The sequence below is a fragment of the Semicossyphus pulcher genome, unplaced genomic scaffold, assembly GCF_022749685.1.
Source record: "Semicossyphus pulcher isolate SPU_LCO1_2020_fin unplaced genomic scaffold, fSemPul1.0.p SCAF_5, whole genome shotgun sequence".
Lineage (NCBI taxonomy): Eukaryota > Metazoa > Chordata > Actinopteri > Labriformes > Labridae > Semicossyphus > Semicossyphus pulcher.
Genome location: NW_027211726.1, coordinates 29,096,749 through 29,122,198, shown reverse-complemented (window position 1 = coordinate 29,122,198; position 25,450 = coordinate 29,096,749). Strand labels below are relative to the sequence as shown.

The 25,450-nt window shown below is 43.0% G+C and overlaps 1 protein-coding gene across 1 annotated transcript in view; it reads left to right on the top strand.

The window, feature by feature from the left end:
* ptprua (protein tyrosine phosphatase receptor type Ua) overlaps positions 1 to 25,450 on the top strand; it is a 243,005-nt gene that overhangs the window by 170,737 nt on the left and 46,818 nt on the right. The window contains exons 11-16 of the mRNA XM_069681002.1: positions 2,333 to 2,435; positions 5,428 to 5,707; positions 11,683 to 11,719; positions 21,604 to 21,742; positions 24,755 to 24,912; positions 25,258 to 25,445. Of these exons, the coding sequence (XP_069537103.1) occupies positions 2,333 to 2,435; positions 5,428 to 5,707; positions 11,683 to 11,719; positions 21,604 to 21,742; positions 24,755 to 24,912; positions 25,258 to 25,445 (905 nt within the window). The remainder of the gene's footprint in view (positions 1 to 2,332; positions 2,436 to 5,427; positions 5,708 to 11,682; positions 11,720 to 21,603; positions 21,743 to 24,754; positions 24,913 to 25,257; positions 25,446 to 25,450) is intronic.

Here is a 25,450-nt window from a genome sequence, read left to right as displayed (position 1 = left end):
AAGTGTCACATCATCTGTACAACTGGCAGTGCATTATAATTAGACTGGACCAGGAAACTAACTGTTCCTGTGGATCTTGGAAAATGCTAAATGTACTGAGAGGGAATGAGCAAATAGTTTGGGGGGAAAAAATCCCACCGTGAATCTACAGGGACTCTCCTTATTTAGTGAGATGATGCCACCCTGATAAGGCTAACAAGTGCTCCAACAGTTATTTTGCAATAATGGAAAATTATGTTGTGTTAAATTGGAGGACTTTTGACCTCTTAGTGACTGCTTTCTGGCCCAAATTAAGCGGACTGAAATGTGCACTCTTTATGTTTGTATTCTTGGAAATCTCCTCTAGCCTGACCAGCTGCTGTTATAGAGTATTTAAGCATTGTACCCTGCTGCACAGAAGTGGCTGTATGTGGCAATACAGCTCTTTATACATAGGTTGATATTTAAAAAAAGCTTAAACAAAAACAGTTGCACAGAAACATTTGCCTTAGTGGATGTAAAAACCAATCTGGAGTCCTGTATTTGGCGTGCCCTCACACTGTAACTAATGTAGGGCTGGATACCTTATAACCAGACATTTGGTTAGATTACAAAGTTAAAAAGGATGGTATCGTAGCTTATACTAGTAGTCAGCTGGACACATTTATAGCATGCATGGTAAAAATCTAGGGCTAGGTGTTTGGTGTGGGATTCTGCGTCTGTTTTACTCTGAACATGCACGTGCATTTTGCAACTGGTGTGTGCCGCACAGCCCTTTTGAGGTGCGTCTCTCTGTAGCACCGAGGAGAGAGAGGAGAGATGCTGTTTATTCCAAAAAGTAGACTTTATTGCTGGGAAAATGTTCAAATACTACTAAAGTTATCATGATAGTTATGACTCTTGGTGTGGACCACCTTTTTACCTCTAGGTGTTAGAGCTCAGTGCTGCTGTTAGCTTTTACTGTAAGAGCTACCGTTAGCTGTGAAGAAGCAACAGGGCAACCTCTGCATCGCTCTTCAGCCCCTTACACTCCCACTCGTCTGATCCCGCTTTTTATTTCAGGATCTCTTTGTAGCTTTTTTCTCCTCCCTGCTCTTCCTTGTTTTTGCGTCTTTGGCAGTATATGCCGCTGTCGGAAAAGTAGGGAAAAGGAAATTTACCACAGGTTGCCATAGCTCTAGTTTGTACAGTCGCTGTGATTGGCCTGTTACGTGGAAAGCTAAATCTGATTGGTTGTTTGATTCACACCGGAATGATTTTTTTTTTAACAAACTAAATACAAAGGGGCGCTCACAGTCGGAGATCAGCAATCAACCATTTCATTTTAATATTGTTCGGAACATGCACTAATCAAAATGTGTTTTTTTAAGCAAATTCTTGAAATGAAAAATGAAATAATGTGGCCTACTGCAGCTTTAAGCAGCCACATCCAGTTCGACTGAAACATTTCTGTGTCAAGTAGTGCCCTAAAATAGCGCAGCCTGCTCGCCATCCCTCCTTATGATCTGTACTACAGTACCTGCTCTGTCTGGTTTAGAAGTGGACTATGTGGACTCACAGTTGTCAGGTGAACAACCTGCAGTATCACTTGCTCTCCCCTGCCTGCACAGGCAGAGAGGCCCAGTGGGAAGTCGGCTCCTGCTCCGACTTCTTGTAGCGAGCATGAAAATGTAATGTTGCACTGTTCGTCTTTCATAATTCATGCTGGATTAAACCACCGAGCATGCACACTCCTCGACACCTCTTTGTATAATGCAAACCTCAGCTGTTGTGTGAAAGTGTTAGTGAGTGTTTTTCCTTTTTTTGTGGATGACAGGTTACACAAGCATATTTTTACAACAAGCATTAAAGCCCTGCCTCGGAAGCAGAAACGTTTCCACTTCCACTCTGGAGCCTTTTTTGTCTCAGCTTATCTGTTTTACCAGGGCGGCCATTTGCTTCACTACATACTCCAGTTAATTCACTCCCGGTAGTAAACAGAGATGGGAACACTCAACCTCATTGTCCCCAGAGCTTTACTGGGGTTGTGCTGCTTTGAGATCTGCCCTAATTATATTATAAGGGCCTCTTGTTTTCTCTGTAGTTGGCTGCTGTTTCTAGTCATCATCAGTCAGTGGCAGTGTGTGGGAGGCCTGCACACACTGTAGTACACAGGGGACGTGTGCGGGTAATGAATAAAGAGAACACACGCTATCTTTTTATGTAGGGAAAATTCATGCAGAAGTGCAGATACATCCTCTTAAACTCTCATATCTGAACAAAACATTTATCTTTGTCAGAAATATTACAGCCAGAATTATTCTGCTTTATTTCAACTTTTGCCTCCTTTTCTGACGTGTTTTTCTCTCCTCAGCCCCGGTGTTTGACTATGAAGACATCCCGTCTCCACTGAGCGAGTCGGAGAGCACCATCACCGTGCTGCTGCGCCCTGCGCTGGCAAGAGGGGCTCCTGTCAGGTACAACTAATACACTGCTCACTCCTACGCCAGCATTCATTCAGCGCTCATCCGCGCTCTGATATTTATAGCTGCCGTCAAAAAGAAGTCTCCAGAGCTGCAGAAAATAGTTCTCCAGGCTTGTTGCACAGCAGATCCAACCTTAAGAACAATGTAGGAAGAACCAGGGAGACTTTCTGTGTGACTTTTGTACAGAATGTATGAAATGTTTCAATTTAATTACCAGCAATGTATTCCTAAATTTGACCTGGGCCACGTCACGACACCAAATCCAACAGCTGATTGTTCTGGGTGAGGATGTATTTGCAACAGTGACCAAAAAAAGATATTTCCACTCCCTCCATCCTGGTACCTGACTCACTGTGTCAGACAGTTTTGGAATGACGGCACATACCGACCAATCACACGCTTACTGGTTGACAGCTGTGTCACTGTAACGAGGGCCACACTCCCAATTTCAGTCAGCAAGCAGGTTTAGAAAAATGGAAGCACCAGGCTCTGAGAGAAACGAAAAAGGAAACTCTAATCCTTCATCGGGGAATGAGTTCCTCTGCTTCATACAGGACAAGGCCAAGAGAAATATATATGTACAACATACCTGAAATATATATGTTAGGCATGTGAGGCCAGGCTCTGTCAAAGACACAAAACAAACTTGCTCTTTAAAGGCAGCCATGAATATCGATTCTCTCGGGAGAAATTGACATTTCTATTGGCAAGAACGGGACACTGTTGTTGGGTAATAGATAACTGTTTGCATTTAAGTACATATGACAGAGCTTTAAAATGGTATATTTAGATATTATTTGTTGTTTGTATTTAAATACAGTTAATTATTTTCAGTTTTTCTCCATTTTGACAAAGAAATTGTTGAAGAATTGTTTTGGTAATTACAAAAACTACTCCAACTGCGCTAATGTTTTTTTCTGCCGATTCTGATTTGTTCTTTCAAATTTTAATGAAAATAATTGTAATTGCTTTCATAAGTAAGAAACATGAATTTGCATACAACTCTGTTTTTTTTTCCCTTAAAAGAGAATCGGCACCATTACAACTGCTGAATCACGATTTCAAAGGGAGAAACTGTGATTTCATACAACTTGGACGGTAGTTTCCTGGTTCTGGCTGTCATTCCCATCATTAATTATAATGTTGTACTCACCAAGTTAATTGCTACAATCTACAAACGTGATGACACTGCTAAAAAAGAAGTGATTGGGGAAAAACACGAGCAGTCAGACAATCAGACAGGCTGTAAACAAAGCGCCAGGTTAGCCAAACTAATTTGAAAGACTAAACAAAGATTCACTGTTTGTTGTTGACGTCCATCACAGTAAACAGACTGGCTTCCTGTTTCAAATTTGACCTACCAGCCCATCCTGTGCAAATTCTAATACTGGCTAAACTGTTGGCTTGTTTACAACACGTCCTTTTGTCTGAACAGTTGTGTTTCCTGCATCATCCGGCTCCATTGTAGCAACAGCAGTGTGATCTCAGCTATGAAATTGTTGTGGACAAGGTTATACAATGGTCAAAACTGACCAACGTCCTTGTTTACAGATCGAGTCAGCAGACAAGCAGTGCAGTGTACACTGATCAGCCATAACATTAGGACCACTTGCTAAATATTGTGTAGGTCTCCCTTTTGCCACCAAAACAGGTCGAGGCACGGACTCCTCTAGACCTCTGAAGGTGTGTTCAGGTATCTGGGACCAAGACATTAGCAGCAGATCCTTTAAGTCCTGTAAGTTGCGAGGTGTGGCCTCCATGGATCAGACTTGTTTGTCTAGCACATCCCACAGACGCTGGATTGGATTGAGATCTGGGGAATTTGGAGGCCGAGTCAACACCTTGAACTCGTCACTGTGTTCCTCAAACCATTTCTGAACCATGTCTGCAGTGTGGCAGGCCGCCACATCCTGCTGAGAGAGGCCACTGCCATCTGGGAATCCCGTTTCCATGAAGGGGTGAACTTGGTAGGTGGTACGTGTCAAACTAACGTCCACATGGACCCAAGGCTTCCAGCAGAACATGTGTTTTGACACCTTTCTATCAGCACCAGCATTAACTTTTTCAGCAGTTTGAGCTACAGTAGCTCCTCTGGTGGATCAGACCACACGGGTCAGCCTTCGCTCCCCATGTGCATCAATGAGCCTTGGCCGCCCATGACCCTGTCGCCGGTTTACCAGTTTTCCTTCCTTTGACCACTTTTGGGAGAGATGCCCTGACCCAGTCGCCTAGCCATCACAAGTTGGCCCTTGTCAAAGTCACTCAAACTCTTACGCTTGCACATTTTTCCTGTTTCCAACACATCAACTCCGAGGACAAAATGTTCACTTCCTGCCGAGCACATCCCATCCAGGGACCATTGTAACAAGATAATCAATGTTATCCACTCGACCTGTCAGTGGTCATTATGTTTTGGCTGATTGGTGTGTATTTTATGATGGACGTAGTTTGTTTATGGCGAGCAATACGCTAGTCTCCTGCTACTGAGTGTTTCCAGTCATGTTGTTTCTTTTCCTCTCGCACACTGACAGGAAGTGTAAGTAAAGTGTCGCTTTATTATAAAGTCAAAAGTAAAACAAGGGAAGTAGATAATAAATCTGTGGAGTAACCACCTGTTACTAGGCAGGTGAAATTCATTGGTCTAAACCATAGCTGGATTTTGATTGGTTCGGGGGATTTCAACAGTTCAGTTGTTGCACAAAAATATGAGAGCAAAAAATAAAACTGAGAGCAGACGTTTTATGAGCACAGGAAATCCAAGAAAGCATCAATTTATCTGAGTGGAGGACACAGTTCGAGCACAAGCAGAGCATATCTAGGTGCATGGAGGTACTTCTCGGGTTTGATGGAGGGTTTTGAGGGAAATCATGACAAAATTTGAACAAAAAAGAAATCAAAGACCTCTCTCTTGAATAAAGATGTGTGACTTCAATAAACTGTTTTGCTGGTACGGATAACTGAGCTCCACACTGTCCTCCTCCAGTGCCTATCAGGTGGTGGTGGTGGAAGAGGATGGATCCCGTCAGGTGAAGAGGAGAGAGCTGGGCACGGTCGACTGTTTCCCCACACCAAACTCCCACAATGAGGCGCAGGCCAAAGGGGCCCCACACTACTACACAGCTGAGCTGGCTCCCAGCAGTCTCCCTGAGGCCACGCCCTTCACTGTGGGTGACAACCACACCTACAACGGCTACTGGAACAGCCCTTTAGACCCCACCAAGAACTACCTCATCTATTTCCAGGCCACCAGTAACTTCAGAGGGGTAAGAGCTATTAAGATGCCTGACAGGGCTTTTGTTTCTGCAGCTCAGACACACTACTTTAATGTTTTAGCAACCTTGACAGTCAATTTAGATTTGTGTCAAGCAAGTCTGAAAGCAGGAGGCGGTATGCAGCAGGAGAGAGGAAGCAGTTCTCTGCATAAACAAGGCTTTATTTATTTCCAATGGTGTGATGTGTGTAATGCATTTTCAGGGTGGCTTTTGGTCGATTGTTTCCCTCGGGTAAATAGAAGCAGGTAATGTTGCATCGTTTCTCAATAAAAATCCCATACAAACATCACACAAGCAAAGTGGCAACATGAATCTAAACAGATTTTGGAAGATAATTACATGCAGAATATTAAGTGTACTCAGATCCCCTTATGTTCCTGCTCTTTTAAAACCTTAGGAATCAGATTTTTCTGCAGGCAAAATCAAACTCTGCCTCCCAGGCTCGTAGAGAACTGAAAAGGAGCAATTGAAGAAGTGACTGAAGCATGAGTAAGGAGTATCAGTGTGGCCAGTGTGCACAGAGGCAGTGAGAGTAAACGCTGTTTAAATTATAAGGTCCATATGGGGCTTATGTTTGCCTGCCTGGCCGCAGATATCAGTGTCTGACCCCTCACAGGATGCAGCCACACTCATCAGTGCTGCGAGAGGAAGATCACAGTCAGTATGCGGTCCAGGTCAGGGCCGACACGCTGCATCTGAGTCACAGACTGGATGTAACAAGTGGACGTAGCCTCTGGTTTGAAAAGTGAAGCCAGTGCAAAAGTTCGGTCAGCAAGCGGGGACTCCACAGGTCACAAAAACAGGTCTGATTGTGTGAAACAAGAATGGATAGAAAGCCTACTTCTTTCAAAGTTACAATTTTATTTAGCAGACGCTTTTGTGCAAAGTGACGTACATCTGAGAGTTAATACAACACAAGCAACGATCAAGACCAGGGATCTTAGTTGATTTATCAGTAAATATTTTGCTAATGAGCTTAAAGAGCAGCTTGCAGGTAACAGTTTTTATTACATTAATACTCAATCTTGTCTGAAAGTGGCTGTGGAAAGGGTTAATCCTCGATTTCTTGTCATTTTCAAGACATAAGGGCACACATTTAGAGGAAACCGTGAACGTTTTCACCAAAGCTGCTGAAAACAGCAACATTGCTTCATATTATGTAACAAGAGGGACTTGCGGTGTCCGACTCTGCTTTAGCACAATGTGCAGAAGTAGGTGGTAGTGAGTCTGAGCGGCTGGATTGTATTGTGTAGATATTATTTCAGTAGCCTAACACATTTCATCAGTTCCTATCATAGTTCATTTTTGCGTTTGTGCCGGTTGCACAAATTCAAGCTTGACAGGACATCGAGCCCTCCGTTCTCCTGACAGGAAGAGGAACTGAGCTAGCTTCGTGCCTGGGTGCGTTATGTGAAGAGACGGGACAGGACACACAGGCACCTGTCAATCAAAGTATCAGGAAACTGTCATCGCTCTCTCACACACCGCTGTGGCGCCGTAAAACGTAGTACGGATTTACCGTTATAGAAAGCAATACGAAATACAGCTGATACAGGCCGACGCTCGCCCATTAGTTACTGTAATGGGTAAGTATTAATGCTCCCACTTGCTACGACTCATGATTTGTTACAGCCTTTGGAATGTGATAAACTTTACAGTGTTGTGATGTGAGCACATCGTTAGATATCGCTAGCTGACGGCGGTCACTCATCATGACACCTTCCCAGGTCTCCACTGGTTCTCAACGTCTCTCCTGTGGCCGTTATTTCTCCTCATCCTGGCCTGTTCCTGGTCTCTGTGACGCCTAGCAGGCTCATCATTATAAGCCTGTGGTCCGTCGTATGCATATGAATGAACAATTTCTTTATCTTCAGTGACAAGACTGGCATTTAGATCCGTATTTATTAATGTGAAACCCGTCATTAATCGGTGGGACTACTTTATGTTAGGTCACATCCAGTTTTTTGTTTTAATGCAGAAATATAAGAAAATGTACAAAAATTGACTCCAGAAGCTGCTGTACTGTATTCATTAATATATTTCGTTCAAAAAGACGAAATGATTGATTCACTGGGGTCTCCAACCTGCAAGTTGCTCTTTAAGGTCTCAAAGAGATGTTCATTTTGTAACAGTGGCCAGCTTTATCTATCATTGCCTGTGTTTTTTATGTTTGTTCCTTGTAACCACATGAAAAGCTGTGTTGGTGAAGCAGCTCTGAGGAAGACACAAACAAACAAAAGAACAGGAACATTAAAATTCGTGTTGCAGATTTTTCTTTTTTGTGTCCTGCAAACACTTTCCATTCTATTTTCCTTAACTAATGTGTTTCGTGAGAGACGGGCTGTTCAGGGAGAAAGAGAAAGAAAATTATTTTGACAATTACCCAGAATAAATTAGAAGTACGAGGCTTACTGGGGACCATGAGCTGCCATTGAATTGAAACACTAATTGCTTTGGCGGATATGCTGTCAGTGACGCTTGAAAGATGCATGATTGCTGCTGCCAGTTTCTTTTGACACACAAGCAGCAAACAAACACACTTTTCACCTCTGTCATATCTGTACAAATCAATATCTAAATTACTGCTATCTATTACACTAGAAATGAAAATGCCAGCATGCTGATATTTCATTTTCAGCCTTCTGTTGTGTTTATCGTCACTCATCATCTGGGATTACCTGTCACTCATCCCAGATTTCACTTACTGGATGTACTGGAATGTGTGCTGTGCAGGGGTTGAGTTCAGATCTGTTTATGATGCAGCTACAGATACTGAGATATACGCTAAGCTAATAATACGTTATTGGATCTTATCTGTAATAATACTTTTTTTTTATATAGCGCTTTTCATGATACTCAAAGGCACTTTACATTTTAAAACAACTAAAGAAACAAAATAAGAACAGAAGAAACACAAGAAGAGGAAACCAAACAATTAAAACAATGAAAAAATCAGCATCAGAGGTTCTACAAAGGTGGGTCGTGATCAGTGATTTGAAGGAGGTCAGGTCAGTCTCAGACGTGTTTGGGTAGAGAGTTCCAGAGGGAGGGGGCAGCTATGGAGAAAGCTCTCTCACCCCAGGAGCGTGGCGGTGGAGCAGGTCTGTGAGGTATGACAGGGCCTGGTTATGGAGGGCTTTGTGGCTGAGAAGAAGGACTTTGAACTGGACGCGTTGTGAAACAGGGGAGTCGGTGGAGGTTCTGGAGGACAGGGGTGATGTGTTCCCGGGAGGCGGGCAGCAGAGTTCTGGATGTGTTGGAGTTTATTGAGGACTTTGGATGATGAACAATAAAGGATGCTGTTGCATTAGTCGACTCTGGATGTGATGAAAGCATGGATCAGAGTTTCGGCAGCAGAGAAAGAGAGTGATGAACGGAGACGAGCGATGTTTTTGAGGTGGAAAACGGCAGTCTTGGTGATTTGATTGGCGTGTTGTTCAAAGCTGAGGTTGCTGTCGAAAATGACTCCAAGGTTGCGGATGTGCGGTGATGGGGACAAAATATACATATAGTTCAGGTTGCAGGCCTTTCTTCCGAAGCCAGAGCTGATCACCATGTTTGCTTTATTTAAAATTACACAAGTAGTCTGCAGCAGTTTATTTCACATTTAGATAATACACTTACATTTTGGAATCCTGGTCTTTTGTTTTATTTCGAGTCTTAATGATTATTAGATACAAAGCATTTTGGAACTGATCCAGTAAATCGCTTCAGCCTGCAGATGTGAAACAGCTGTAACTGCAGTGAAATCTTTCAAGGCAAATACACCCAATCATACTTCATCCCCTTAAAGTCGCAGGCTCCGGTCGAAAAGTCCTCTTTGGTTATGAAGCTTCCTAACGGAGTGAAACGACCCGGAAGTGTTTAAGTGTCAGCCATGATAAGAGCGCTTCAAATTATGTAAAGGATAAGGAAAGAAGCTTCATTGCATCTTTTATTAGCTCCTTCAGCAGAGGAAGCACTGGTACGTCCTTTTACGAAAGGAGAGGAGAAAATGATGACCCACAATTCCTTGTGGCAGCTACATTTAAAGTGACGCACCTTTCGGCCGTTCATGAAAACACGCGGTAGATTTGAGTGGCATCTTTACAGGACTCATTATTATTTTCACACAATAAAGATTCATGTGGATAAATATGAGAGGAGGGTGAGCAACAATCTAAACGTGAAGACTTTTTCATTTCACCTTTGATAACTTATATTTCTTCCAACCTCCACCATCAATTAATAAATCAAACTGCATTTGTTTCGCTACTTTCAGATACTACAGATCAGTGCAGTTCAAAGTTCAAACCCCACTTTCCTATTTAAAGCATGCTTTCTGCTGTTTTGATGACGATGAAGCTTAAAGCTGAAGCGCGGCTGTTGTTTTTCCCGTCATTAATAAGAAAGATAAATATTTATCTGCGTTTGTTTGCATGTCAGAGCAAAGCGAGTGCAGACAAAGACACAGGATGAAGTAAGATAGAATAGAAAATGATGGTTGTTTTTATCTTTATGGCTGCTTGAAACAACACAGTGATAGATGCGCTCTTTGTCGCACATCTCCGGTAAATTGTAGGTTTTTTACGCAGCAGACTCACGTGACATCGGTAACATTCGCCCAGTGTAAGTGCAGTCATATTCTCTGAGCACCGCAACTCCTTTCAATTGTCCTCAAACCTTTCCTTGACCTCATGATGTTTCCCATCCAGGTCTATGAAGAGTGGTTAGGAACAGACTTTGTTGGACTTTTGGACCGCAGCCCTGGTTTTCGCCACTGATATGCTCTGATAGTTTTTTTGAGGTTTCTGACAACATTAAAGAAACAAAGACGGACTGTTCGGTTACAGAGTGAGATACTTTCTTTTAAAGCAGAAACAGTCATCACTATGCCGGCTTTAAAGCCACCGTGCTCCCTGGATCTGTTTGCTTGTTGTTGTGTGACTTTGTAGTTGTAAATGGTTAGTTCAGATCAAACACAGTATTTAGAAAAACACACAAAGAAACTAACCGAGGCAGTAATGGACCAGACAGTTGTCTGTGTTCTCCAAGGTCAAATCGCTGTTTTATTCAATATCGTCTGGTGGCTTTGAAGAGAGGCTTTAAATGCTGTTTGTCTGACTGAAACTTTCAGTTCTGTTATTTAGAAGTTTATTTACTTAAAAACCTTGAAAGCTGAACCTCCATGGATTCTGTAAGGGATTAGAAAGGATTCAGATTTGATAAGCAGATCCAATACTGAAATCAAACTTGATAAAATCCTCCCCGAGGTTTGGGACTCTTCAATATCGCGTATATCCCTCTTTTAAATGAGATTGGAGGCTCAGTTGCATTACATTTGCTACTTTGACAAGCTCTGGGTGTTTCTGTTCCAAAAGGCCAAACGGCCCACCTTGACAGAGGACAGGGTGACACATGACATACTACCTGACGCTGCTTTAATAACCCCTGAGTGGGAGTCAATATGACTGATCCGTCACTGTTCGACATGAGAGGAGATGGAGCTCCACTTGAAACAGATTTCCAATTAAAAAAAGGTAATTTGGCAAGCGTTTTAGGTGAAAGGTTTTTGACTCCAATCTCACAGCACAGATTAGCATAATTGCCCATAAAGGCTGATTTAACTTCCTTAAATCTTAATTTGGGAACATGGCCCTATATCACTGTAATAGAGGTGGCTGTTTTGGGGGAGATGAAGCCAATCAGTGGGCTGGGGGTGAGGGACCTCACATGGTGACGGGGAGCAGAGGTCTCTCATATCACAAGGAGATGTCATCCGCTTAGAAATTTCAATTATTTCCTCCAAGTAGCAAAGGTCTGGGTGACTTTGACACACATGGCCGCCTGTGTTGCAAGTTTCAGATGAGGTTGTGAATACTGACTCACAATTAACTTCACTGTGGTCTTTTTTTTCCTGCTAATCTTTGTGTCTCGATGATACCGAGCCGACTGAATTAACCCAGCCTTCTTTCTTTTGCTCACAGGAGACCAGAATTAACTGCATCCGGATCGCTCGCAAAGGTAAAACTTTTACGTTTCCATTCTGAGGATGCTCCATGTAACATGTTCACAAAATAAGTCATTATCACATTCATTATGATTCAGTATACCATAAACATGTCTATCCCAAAGGTTATCTTCTGGCGTCTCTCTAACCTTGTGCATTGTAAGCTACGTAATAGGAGTTTCAAAGAACGTGGAGAGGTTCCTTACAGCACAAAACAAGATGAAATGATTGGATACTCGCCTTGATGACAGTGGGCGTGATTCAAAAACTTTAAATGTTTTCAGTGGAAGTGAAACCAAATCCTCCAGCTTCTCTTACATGTAAAACACGTTAAATTCACACTGACTACAATGAAAAAAAGCTGCAACTTTTTTTACTCAGCAGAAGGTGTGCAGTTGACTTGTTAAGACAGCAACGGTAAATAACAAAGACCCTAAATTGTTTTTAGTGGCCTTAAAGTAACAATCTGGAAGATTTTAAGTCACTATCTGTCACCGAATGAGGTAACACAATGGTGATTGAGCCGATGGCCCACTGATGAAAGCCTTTGCATTTGCAGTATTACAGACTGGGTGTCTGGTGCGACTTTCATGGAAAAAATCTCAAGTGGCGCCCAGTTAGTGACGCGTTTTCCATCAGCCAGCAGTGGTTGGTCTGCCAGAGAGGGTAGGCGGAGCTAAGCGGCTGCTTTTCCGGTCTCTGCAAGTGTTGCGAGTAAACAGTAATCTACTATGGCTGAACAAACAAAGAAAAGATGGATGACTACAGATACAACTTCAACAAGAAGTGAAAAAGAAACAAATTTGACGCTCAGATGAAGCAAACTGTCCAAAAAGGAAAGCGACCGTCAGCCAGGAAAATCAAGAGTTACAACCGGAGCCAACCGTGGACGTCACACATGCAACACTGTCTGGATATCTGGGAAGTGTGCTCCTGTAATTACCATTTATCGACATAGGTGTCGCCAAAGAGAATGAAACTGAGATCGTCGAGATTATATCTTTAAACAAACAACATTTCCCATAAGGCCTAAGTGGTTGCAGGTGGTATTACTTTTCCACCTCAACAGAATAAGGTCCGGTCAGAAAGCAAGACAGAAATGAATATTCTTGGAAAAAAAATAATTTAGAAGAGATGTCATGGATATGGAAAAAACAATGTTACAATGACTAACGCACATCAATGGAGCTGTAGTTTTTTAAAATATTTAAATCTATTTAAAGATAAATGATTTGTTTTTAACCTTGTAAAGATCAGAACGTTTTTTAACTTCAAATTGCGAGCAGCAAGCAGATATGTTCGAATATGAGTAGAATTCCCAGGAACACGCTTAACATGTCAGAAAAACCGATGAAAGAAACCAGTGAAAAATTGCACAGAGTTGCAGAAGCTAGTGGAACAGACCAGAGGTGTCTTGAGGAAGACTTTCATTTCAGTGAAATGAAACCCATTTCTGGTGCTATTATTGAAGTCATTTTCCATCAGTTGTTAATCAGTGTATTTGCATTCTTGATTTCCTGTCCTGCTCCGTTAATGACGTCTGCACATCCTGGAGGAGTAATACATGTCATCGTGTTGCAGTAGACAACACTTGAACATAAGCGTGCTGGACAGCATTGTTGTCTATTTTCTTGAGTCCACAGTTTGTGTGGGTGTGCTGTTAACTGATCATGAATGTTGGATATCACCACAGCCTTGATCACAGATACAAGATGGTGTCCATTTAATGAGAATTGCATGCAGTTAATAAGCCAAAAAAATGATTTTCTAGCTTCTTTCTTTGCCTCAGCATCCAGAGGCCAATAGCACCTTCACTTTAGTGTTCTTCCTGCTGGACCCGGTGGAATGGAAAGGTTTTGCAGATATAAAAACTACATAAAATATGGGTTTCTTTTACACTAGCTGTTTGTCGGGTTTCGATGCTACAGTGCTACTGAGCCTCTTCTGGCCTCTTTCTGTACATCTATAATTGTGACTGAAAATTACTCCAGTGCAGAAAACATACACCCACAATACAGCAGTTGCCTTAAAGTGTCAGTAAGCAACATGAACATTGCATGTAAAAAACAGCCAGACTCTCTGTATTACTCCGCTACACCAAACATGCACGCGCACACGCACGAGAGAGGGGAGAGATGCTGTTTATTCCAAAAAGTTAACTTTATTGTTGCAAAATGTTCAAATACAACTAAAGTTATCATTATAGTTATGATTGCTGGTGTGGAACACCTTTTTACCTTAGGTGTTGGAGCTTAGTGCTACTGTTACCTGTCAAGAAGTAACAGGGCAACCTCTGCATCGCTCTTCAGCCCCTTACTCTCCCACTCGTCTGATCCCTTTTTTGTTTTTAAGGCTCTCTTTGTAGCTTTTTTCTCCTCCCTGCTCTTCCATCTTTTTGCTGCTTTAGCAGTATATGCCGCTGTCGGCAAAGGAGGTAATTTACCGCCAGTTGCCATAGCTCCTGACTGACACAACCTCTGCGTGCGCGCTGCCGACACATGTCCCGTAGAAGCTGGATTACGCTAGTTTGTACAGAGTTGCTGTGATTGGCCTGTTCTGTGGAAAGCTAAGCCTGATTGGTTGTTTGATTCAGACCGGATTAATTATTTATCAAACTAAATACAGATGTTGCCTTCTATAGCTTTACTGGTAATATCCAATGGAGTTGTCGCTTCAGGTGAAAGCAAACATGCTGCAGCAGCTGGCTACAAACTAGCATCTAAAATAGTGTCCGTCATAGTTCTGGTGCAATGCTAAAAACATCCAGTTCTATGGAATGATTAATAGCTTGTACTTATATAACACTTTTCTATTCTTCTCACCATTCACAGCACTACATGTCACATTCACCCTCTCTCACAATCTCCAGTCAGGATCTACACCCATTCATACACCAGTCTGGGGTTCAGTGTCTTACCCAAGGTAATGTGACTGTAGCAGCCAGGGATCAAACCCCCAACCCTCTGAATGAGAGACGACCAACTCTCCCACTGAGCCACAGCCGCCCTACAGTTGTGCTTTGCATTGCGGCATTGTGATGTGAAGAAGATTGAACAGGTGCTATATGCAGCTTTATGAGAAATCAGATTTTAACAAGCTGCTGATTGTAACGTTCATCTAAAGAGCTTATTCTGTTATTATCTTGCGGTTGCAGTACATCTTCTTGTTTGTGCAGTTGGGTTTCACCTGTGCATGCAGTGCTGCAGTGATTGGGTGGCAGTGGGGATGTAATAAATCATAATGATCTAGGTAAGATATTAGCGTGATATCAGGGACTTGTTAAACACCTGTCTGCTCGTGTTTGGCCCTATGGACTCCTTTGTCACACTCTGTCTTGCAGAGTCGTATCCCCATGTCTCAGCAATTAAGCTGCTGAATAAAATGTAACTATTATCTATTGTAATGAGGGCATGACAATATGAAGCAGGTTACTGAAAGCTGGAAATCTGAAGATGCTGCCACCTCTTTTCCTGGCTGACATGATGTTGAATAAGTGAATTTGTGATTCTGTAGGTGATCAAAACCACTTTAGGATTCAGTGATTTGGGACAGGGTGCATGTCAGGGACTTCCACGATGATCCTGGATCAGGTTGGCTGCTTATAGGATTTGACACCGACTTAGTGTTGTTTTGGGTGCTGCAGGAAGGAAGCCCCCTGTGCCAATCTCCCCTCAACAGAGACAGACCGGAGGAGAGGTGAAAGCAAACATGCATCCGTGTTCTTACTCTGTTCCTCTCGAATCACTGACACTGACATTTTGGCAAACCCCTCCTGGGCTCTGATGGCTTTGAAATACAGACTGCAGCAACGTATCCTTTTTTTCTCTCCCCTCCCTGAGAGAGGAAGCGACCAGGAGTGTTTGCTTGAGAGACAGACACTGATAGAAGGCTCTCAGTTCAAACAATAGGGGAGAAGGAGAGAGACGGAAGGTGAAATGGAGTTGTTCCCCTCCTTCCTCCCTGCTGAATTATGTCTGAAGTTTGTAGTGCTCTTGAGAAGGGTGGCAGTTAAATTGGATTCCTCTCCCTGAACTCTTTCTTATCTGAAGTGCGATGACATCAAAGACTCCCACCTTACTATTGTCTGCCGGCGTGTCACCTAAGTGGAGTAGGTGGGTTGCAGGGATATTTATAGGATCCATTTTATACTGTAGTTGTGTATATACATCTGCGGCAGGCAGGAAGGCAGGCCCCGAGGACATGTTGATGCTACTCCAGTCCCCTCAGAGGGGGCACACAGGTCCGTTCCTGGCTGCTTCTCATTTCCTCTCACCAGCTTCCCACACACAGATGCTGCCAGCTGTGAAGCCACCGCAGAGTGGGCGAGGGTGTTTTTTTCTCTCTCTGCCATCCGGGCCCTTTTCTTTGTTTCCTTGTCGTCCGATGCCAACCTTGGCTAACACTGAGAAACACTGCGAACATGTACATTACAAATCAAATCGCCCTGAAAGATTCTGCTACAAGAGAAGGTTTTTATTCATGTCAGCTCAGCCGGCAGAAAAGCATCAAATTCACATTTAGCTTTTGCAGCATTTGAAAATGTTGCTTAAAATTTGTGTGACAGCTGAATAGAAAGGCATCATACCATAAATACTCAAATGGTTTATTTACACTCAACTGTAAAGACACCAGGGCCTTCTTTTGAATCCAGTCAGTGTGAGTGATTGGAATTAATTATTGAGTTAAAAAAGAGACAAAGCAGCAGGTTTGGCTGACTTGAGTCCGTCAGAATGAATGTTATATTGCTTTAAACTATGAGAGCCTTTATAGAACACGTTCAAATCACAACCTAATATCAGCAAGATCATCACACTGGGCACTGGACGGCCGCAAGTTCAGAAGAGCGGTGGAGGGGTGAATATTCGCAGGTTGTGTATAACCAATGCCAATAAACACAAAAGATCCCGGTGTCAAAGATGTACCCGTAATTTAAGGTAAACACAGCTTGGAGTGGCCTTTTCACCATCGTGTCAGCGGTACCTAAACACCAACAAAATTAGAAGTTATTGATTCATCAAAAGTGAACAGTGTTTGTGTAACAAAAACAGCAGGGGAGCAGTTAGACTCTGATGATGCACTGATGGAATAAGTGCTGTGGAGGAGCACTCCATTTACCCAAGGCTGCGTCCATATTAACACGTTTTTATTTTAAAGCAAAAAAAGACTTGTCCAGACAAGCTTTAGCACTGTGAGAACTAGTATGTGTTCATACCAATGACTATAAAGATGGACGACACATCTCCATCCTCTCTCATTGTACGAAATTGAAGCCAAAAAAGCCCCGTGATAGGCGCTGCCATCTTGCCATGGTGACGTCATTTGGAGCCAGAGTCTGTGCAGTGGAAAATCGGCAGGTGGCGCCGCCGTAGCCACTTCCGCTAACCAAAACACACACACTTAACTAACCAAAAAAACAGCTAAAATCCCGCACGCCGGCGTGTTTAACAGCAGAACAGCATCTTTGTGTTGGTCTGAGGTTAACATTCACAGGTATGGAAACTTCAATGACTGTAGCGATTGAGTTACATTTCTTCTTGCCGTTCATCCTCCACTCAGAACAGATCGGCTGCAGGAGCCAGATTTGTCAACAGAGCTGTCAATCATTCTTTTGACAGCATCAAATAATGAATTCAAAATAAACTTGTCAGATAAATGAACACTTGGACATCAATCAGCATGATAAGAACAAACTATAATGACAGAAACCATGTTTGAGGAAAAATATTTAATGTGTATTTTGATTTTATAGTTTGACCCATGTCCCATCTGTTAACATGGAGAGGCGGGCTTTATGAACTATACTGAGGCCAGTCAGCAGGGGGCGCTCAAAAGGTTTTGGCTTCACTTTTAGGGAGCTGTCATGTCGTCCATATTTTTATACAGTCTGTGGTTCATACGAACAAAACTGAAAGCATAAATCACATAACCATGGGCGCCTGGTTATCTTTCAAAATGGGGAGCAAACTTAGAATGATACATGTGGCAGGGGGTCCTGGGGTCCTGCATCTCTACCCCCTTGGATTAAGTCAAGTAACAACCACCTGCACTATTCTAGATTACTAAGATTATGTGCGTTTATGTGCGTTTATGTGCGTTTACTCTCCTCCATTATATCCCAAATAATACAATCAGCAGGGCTATAATGCCAAATATATAATAGCCACGTTACACTTAAGAGATGACTCTTAATTCTGCTTCTTCGTCCCATCTCCACAGCTGAGAGCAGTGGAGAAACAATGGCCTGCAGTTTAGATGAGCAGACCCACTGTTTTAGTGGTGGCTCTGCTGATGCTCTCTGGCTCTGCAGGTCTATTATATTGGACCAGCAGGCTAACGTGAGGTGGGCGGGCAAAGTTAACTAACGTTGACTGGCACATCTGTTCGGCATCTCTGCGACAGAAAAATCCTACTTTTAGCTAATTTTAGGTTTGGCTGGAGTCAGCGGGCCAAGCAGGTTCATCAACATACGCTCGCCTATCTTGATCTATCCATGATCGCAGTGAAGCTAAATGTGTCTCACCTTTGTCAGTCAGACTCCTGTGTGGATCGACAGACTGTGATTGGCAGCTAAAGCACGCTGAGGCAAACGATCAGCTACGGGTTCGACGGAACAATTTAAAGGGGGGTCGAAAAATGTCAGATTTTTTTATTACTTGTTTTTATGAGTTGCTGAAAATAGTAAAATGATCATTGATATAGGGGGCTTAAATATAATCACCTGATTGCGGGGACTGTATGATGATAAGTTTATTTTTAAAAAGACAAAAAGTGGGGAAGCAAAACCAGAACTTTGCTCCCCCTTTATAAATAATGGGGATGCATTTGCTCCACTTGCTCCATTGCTCAGGTGCCTATGCACACGACCACTCACAGACACTGGACATGCACATGCTGGTGTAAAGAGGCTTACACATTACAGCTGCGCTGCATGGTGGGCTATAAGGAAAAGCTTAAATGGAAACTTGCCTCCTGCACATGTAGGCAGTAGCAGAAATACAAAATGCAGAATTTAACTGCAGCTAGCATAGACAACAAGGTGAATAGGTTCTGTAATGAGTTATTCATATTGAGTTAACCGCTGCTCCAGTCGAGGTTGAGGCTGAGGTGGTCACATGATAGTGATGCAAATGATAAAATGTTTTTCTTTAAGGAGCTCTGGTAGCGTGGGTGCTGGGTGCTGGGTGCTGGGTGCTGGGTGCTGGGTGCTGGGTGCTGCCTTCTTTCAGGCTTTAATTAGGGACCAGCCTGAATGCTTTTGTTTGTGCTCAATACATTTCAGACCAATACAGCGAAATGAAAAATTATGATGATACATGCATCCCTGTTGACATGACTGCATTTTTTGGTGCAATAAAATTGACCGTGATAGCCAATTTCTAAATCTGGCCCCAAAGCAGAATGACTCACCCAGCATGATTTCTATGATTATAGCAAGTCTGTCAGACTGTAATGTCTGCCAGGAGCTATAGTCGCCACCAATCCAACACTTATGAAGCCAAACTCAGCATCCTGCCTCGCTGTAAAGGCTTTTATTTTGTCTTTTTAGGCACAGACAAAAAGCAAGAACTGCCCCTTTGAAGCATTCAGGCTTTGTTAAAATGCAGCCATGTCGCCCAATTGCTGCCAAACTTGCCGCGACAGGCCCGAGACCCTCAAAGGATTCTGTCTCTGTGCATTTTTTTAATCTCCATGCCGTATTTATTTTGTCATCAATGAGATGGATTGTTAATGAAGAGCATGCTGCCACAAGTGTAAAAATACTCCTTCAATTCATTCATCCTTGATAGCAATTTTTCACCTTTTGATAGAACACAACAGGGGGCCCAGATGATTCACAGAGAGGGAGATTTCATGCTCTTGGCTAGCGGAGATGAGAATGCAGACAGAAATGCACTGAGACTGTGACATATGGGTGGGAGGGAAAGAGCTGCCTGAATGAGAGCAGGCATCAGTTCGGTAAGATAACCAGAGCGTTGTCTCTCTCGCAAGCCAAACATGTTTAGCTTCCCTTTGTAGACGCTCACGTTGCTGATATCAGTGCACTGAAATAGTGTTCAAGCGCTTTTCATTCCATGGAAGCCTCGAGCGATTGTTACAGCACAGCTTTTGCATGATACACGAGATTTCTGACAACTCAGCTGTGACCCTGAGAAAGCTCCAACTCGATCTGTGACCTCCAGCATGCTTTGTTCCGTGCCCAGCCTGTTTGAGTCAGCCTGGTAGATACAGTATGACACTGCATATCGAGGCAGTGCACTACTATAACTATGCCAGGATAACTTTAGGAGACTATCAGGATCTGCAACAACACCAACCTCTTTTGATCCATTACTAATCTCATATTATATAAATCATCTGACTTTAAAGTGAGCTGCAGTCTTTGAAGCGTTACATTGATAGGTTCTATTAAGATAGCGTCACGAGGCAGCTCAGTGATAATCTTCAGTACAAGAAAGCCCTCCTCTGTATGTGTGAGACTTCCTACTGGTAGCAGTGTTGGAGCTATCTCAGGTACAGAAGGTTCAAGAAACAACGTGTAGGCTGTGAAAGGTGTGAAATGTCATCACGGTGTCATTCCCAATTCCTTACATACTGCAGCTTGATCAGCAGCACTGCGCTTCAACATGTGATGACCAGGTATCCCTTGAGGGTCAGTTTGGGGCATGCACGTGCTCCGCAGTGAAGGTGTCAATAATCAATATGCAATGTCGTATTACACTTTCAAAATGAACAGCGTTTAAAGTTCAAGTTTGCTTGGTTTGGTTATTCTTAGACACTAAAACTACTTGGTTTAAAAAATAGATCATGGTTTGGGTTTAAATAAGAACTCACACTGGTACCACGTTACATAAGTTAATGTTATTGTTATATTATTTCAAAATCTGCCCTTTTTTTAGTCATCCATGACTCAAGTTGTCAGACACTCAAATAACCACTTTTAGTCGACCTACATTAGTAGGCACAATTTACCTGAAAGATAACGTTGCAGCCATCACCGCCTGTTTCCTGGCTGCTGGCTGAAGCAGTCTACAGGTGCAGAACAAAATTGTGTACCCAGGTAGGCAATTAGACCCAAAAATTTGTATAAGTAGAGTCCAGGTGTAAAATACCAGACTTTTGTGTAAGATTTGAACTTGATAAATAGAAGCATATAATGGAGAACAATGGTACTAGTCTGGAGAAAAACAGGACACCTCTACTGGAAAGACACTAGTTGATGTTTTTATTATCTTGTATTTTCTCCTTTAAAGATATAATCTCGAAGATCTCAGTTTCGTTCTCTTTGGCGCCTCTCCGCAGAACGGTTATTGCAGGAGCACACTTCCCAGATATCCAGACAGAGTTGCATGTGTGACGTCCACGGTTGGCTCCGGTTGTAACTCTTGATTTTCCTCGCTTTCCTCCCTTTCCTTGGCGTCAAATTTGTTTCTTTTTCTTTAGATTTTCACTTATTGTTGAAGTTGCTTTGTTTGTTCAGCCATAGTAGATTACTGTTTACTCGCAACACTTGCAGAGAGCGGAAAAGCAGCCGCTTAGCTCCGCCTACCCTCTCTGGCAGACCAACCACTGCGGGCTGATGGAAAACGCGTCACTAACTGGGCGCCCACAGTTTGGGCTCTGTCTGTGGTAAAAGAACGGCTCGTTTCTTCTTGTTTTTGTGCCATAAATCAGTTGAGACAGCCAACAGCATTTCCCTCCCAGCAGATGTACAGTAACAACCCAGCAGAGGCTGCCAATCTTCCTGGCGATAGTTCTGTTTGTTTGTGCTAATTAAGCGAAAATTAATGTGGCAATGAATTATTGACATCAGACATGCAGCATCTCGTTGTTGACTGAAAAACCATTCACAGAGACCGTGTTCCTCCTCTCTTCCTCACCTCTCTGTCATGCTCTGCAGCTGCCTGCAAGGACTCTAAGCGGGCTCTGGAGGTATCCCAGCATGCTGAGGACATGGGTCTGATCCTCGGTGCCTGTGCCGGTGGTCTGGTGGTCCTCATTCTACTTCTCGGGGCCATCGTCATCATCGTCAAGAAGGGGTGAGTGTCTGATAGTTTTGTGTGTCTGCTCGCCAGTTGATGTGACATGAAACCTTTTCAGAGTCAAACATTTACAGTCTTATTGTTCCTGCGTAGCCCATTCAAAGGAGTGAATTTATCTCTATCCCACTTGGCAGCCAGGGTCTATTGAGGAAAGCATTTGGCAATACGAGTGAATTACAGCCAGAGTTAGTGGAATAGTAGCGCATTAATCCTAAACTCCCCCCGCTGCCTTAGCCAAGCTTTTGTGTTTCATCTCATCTTTTAATTTCAAGGTCTGCGTGTTGGCTGAGCACATTCAAATGCAGCCTGCTCGCACTGGAAATCGCTGGCTGCTTTCCACCTGCAAATTACCTCTGTCGTCCACCGCACCTGCAGTGTATTCTTCCTCCGCTCGCTGGGCAATGGTGGAACACTCATCTGAGTGTGAAATATTTCATCAAGGGGCATGTTATTCCATTGCCCACTCAATTACATGAGGCGAGCAGCTGCGAGGTGCCAGTGGATGGGCAAGTAATTGGTTAGGAAGGTTGTTTTTGCCTTTTTTTGGTGAGAGGAACTTCTCCACCCGAGGAATTTTCTCCTCACAGAATAGAGGGAGAATGAATGGGATGTCTGGAAGGAGGCGGTGACTGATAAGATTCAGTGGTCCAATCTCACAGGCACAAAAGGAACTAGACAGCCACATGGGGGCAACAGGAGCAGACGTGCTGATATATGTAGCCACGAGATCTATTCCCTCTGCATGCATAAGAACTGAAAGTGTATATGTGGTAAGGGTTGCTGAAAAGAAGAAGGAAAACCTCCTCTCTTTCAGGCAAAAGCTTAGCAATGACTGGAGACAGTATTACATAGTATCATAGTGTGTGTAGTTTTATATACACATTCCTGCTTGTTAAATTAATACATAGTTTTATCCCGAACTAAATGTCAAACAGACATTGACCTTTATTGTCTGATTTTATATTTGAGTGTCTATTATCTTATTTTTCTGTTCATTAAATATTGTACTTTTTGGTTTCTGCATTAATAAATGTTAATATCAGGATAAAGGTTGGTGATCTGCAAACACCAGGGACACTAATTTAAATAAATCACTTCATCGTTTTCTCTCTGAAAAAAAAAAAAGTTCTATATTTTAATAATAAAAAAACAATGTCAATAAATGAAACCTAAGATAAAAATACAGAAGCCATCATTTTACTTCAGTCATTGCAATAAACATAGACTTACCAGCAAAATTCACTTGATGAATTGACCCTTCGTTAAGTCCCGCCCCCCTTAGTTACTGTTGCGCCTGTCAAGCTTTCGCACCGGCATGTATATTTTATAACAGTGAGAGATGTTCCAAAGGGAAATAAGAGCACATTTCTGGAAAAATAGTTCCCAAATATCAGAGGCAAGTCGACAGAAAGGATGACAATACGCATTTGAAAGCTACATACAGAATATAATCTGTCAGCGGAGTGTTGAGAATGAAGAGGACACAAACATCGAGGCTAAAGCTCAGCGGTCCTAACGGAAGCGCCAGGCACCCCACGTCCTGACAATTCATGTTAAGGACAATCATGTTCTAGCACAGCAGTGTAAGTCGTTATTCTGTTTTATTTTACTCTAATGTTTAGTTATGACTCCCTATAACTTTCATGATCTAAAAGGTCTTATTATCTATAAGCCCATTGCTAGCAAAACTAAATGATCTCACTTTTTCATTTTGTTTAAAGCGTGTCAGGACATTGCTCACCTGATCCAAACACTGGATCTCCTAAAGGCACAACGGGAAGGCCCAACAATGGCACAAACCAAGGGGTGGTAAAATAAAGGCTGTGCTGATATCATCATTACACAATTTTTAATCCGTGTCCGACATCTCTCCTCTCGAGTTTTTGGCTTTGAAAAAAACGAAAAAATATGACACCCCCCTCTAAACTTTGAGGATATCTATGCTGTCGGACTTGCAGATTCCATATGTACACCATTTCTCCTTGGTCTGAACGCTTGACAGTCCTCCTGCGCCTAGTTACGGTTGCTAACGTAGGATTTGACAGTGGCCATTTAAAGGGAGGGGCTTAGCGAAGGGTCAATTATATTTGATGAAAGTCAAACATGTAATCTAATGTGAACCTTGGAAAGAAAATAGGATTTCTTAGTAAGGAAGCTGCCGAATTTAAGAATACAACAAAACCTTTCAAAAATCCAAAAGCTCCTAAGTAGTTGAGAAGATTTTTAAGGTCACCCAACAAACAAAGTCAACAGATGGATCGTTCTGCTTCATATTATTGTTATGGAGATTTGGATATGTTTTTCAGACACTTACATTTCTGAATATTTGAGAAAGGAGAAAATAAATAAAAGTCTCCACTGGTCCAGAGTGGAGTTGTGTTGTGCAGCAGGCCCTTCCTACATCCTGTAAGCTTTGGTCTTCATGATTGCTTGCTCGGAACATCCCAGCATACTGAGCATCTTCATTTATCTTTCTGATGAACCATAGTCACCTTTCTTTTTTTTCTCCTCACTCTCTGTCTCTCTCCTTTCCTCCTCCTTCATGCTAATCAGAAGGGACTTCTATTCTTACCCTTACTACCCGTAAGTTACTCCTTTCCCCATCTTCCACCCCGAAACCCTGACGCCATCTTCCCCTTGCTTGCCCTTCGTAGTCCGGGATATTATAGTGGAATCAGCATTGCTATCTCCACCCCATCCTACAGTATAGTTCCCCTTTCCTTCGTCCTCTTTGTCCTTCTCCTTTCACCTCCACCACAACCCCAACACCACCCCTGACACTTTCTTGCTATCACCAAATCGCACTTTCCCCCTTGTTCGGTTTCAATCTTGTAGCTCTTATATTTCCCCCTCCGTCCAATTTCTCATCTCCTCACCCACCCTCCTCTCCTTTCTTCCTTATCTTTTTGCCTGTCTTTCTCTCATTCTGCCCCATCTCTGCTGTTCTCTATTATCGCTCCCTGCCCCTCTCTCTCTATCCTCCTGCCTCTCTCTGCATCTCTACAGTAGGAAGAAGGTGGCCATAAACAAGGCAGCCATGTCCTACAGGCAGGAGAAGAGTCGGAAGCTGAGCTCCTTGGACTGCAGTATGACAGAGCAGAGCACTCTCCAGCAGGATGAGAGGATGGCCCACTCCTTCATGGATGCTCACGGCTGCAACGCTCGAAGTAAGACAGCCAGTAACATATGGGTACTCTTGAGAGAGTGTCTAGAGAGATGAACCCCCTCCTTCCTGACCTTCAGCCATGTTTACTTGCAAGCATGTATCCAATCTGTTCTGCCAGACCATAAGGTGCTCTCAACAGAGAAATCTCCTGCAAGTCTCCTGTCTGTTTGAATATTCTGCCGTGCCAGTCAGCGCTGACGTCTCTGAAGAAACGCTGACTTTTTCCTTGAGCTGCCCCCTAGACTTTTTCAGCCGAGTTTACATTAATAAAAAAGAACAGTCCATGCTGAAGAGTGAATAATAATATGAGCATGAAGGCTTAAAATATCTGTGTTCATGTTTGCAGATGAGCAGCGCAGCTCCGTCAACGAGTCCAGCAGCTTACTGGGAGGCTCGCCCCATCGTCACTGTCGGAGGAAGAGCTCGCCTTATCACACGGGTCAGCTCCACCCGGCGGTGAGGGTGGCTGACCTGCTCCAGCACATCAACCAGATGAAGACGGCTGAGGGATACGGCTTCAAACAAGAATATGAGGTAAG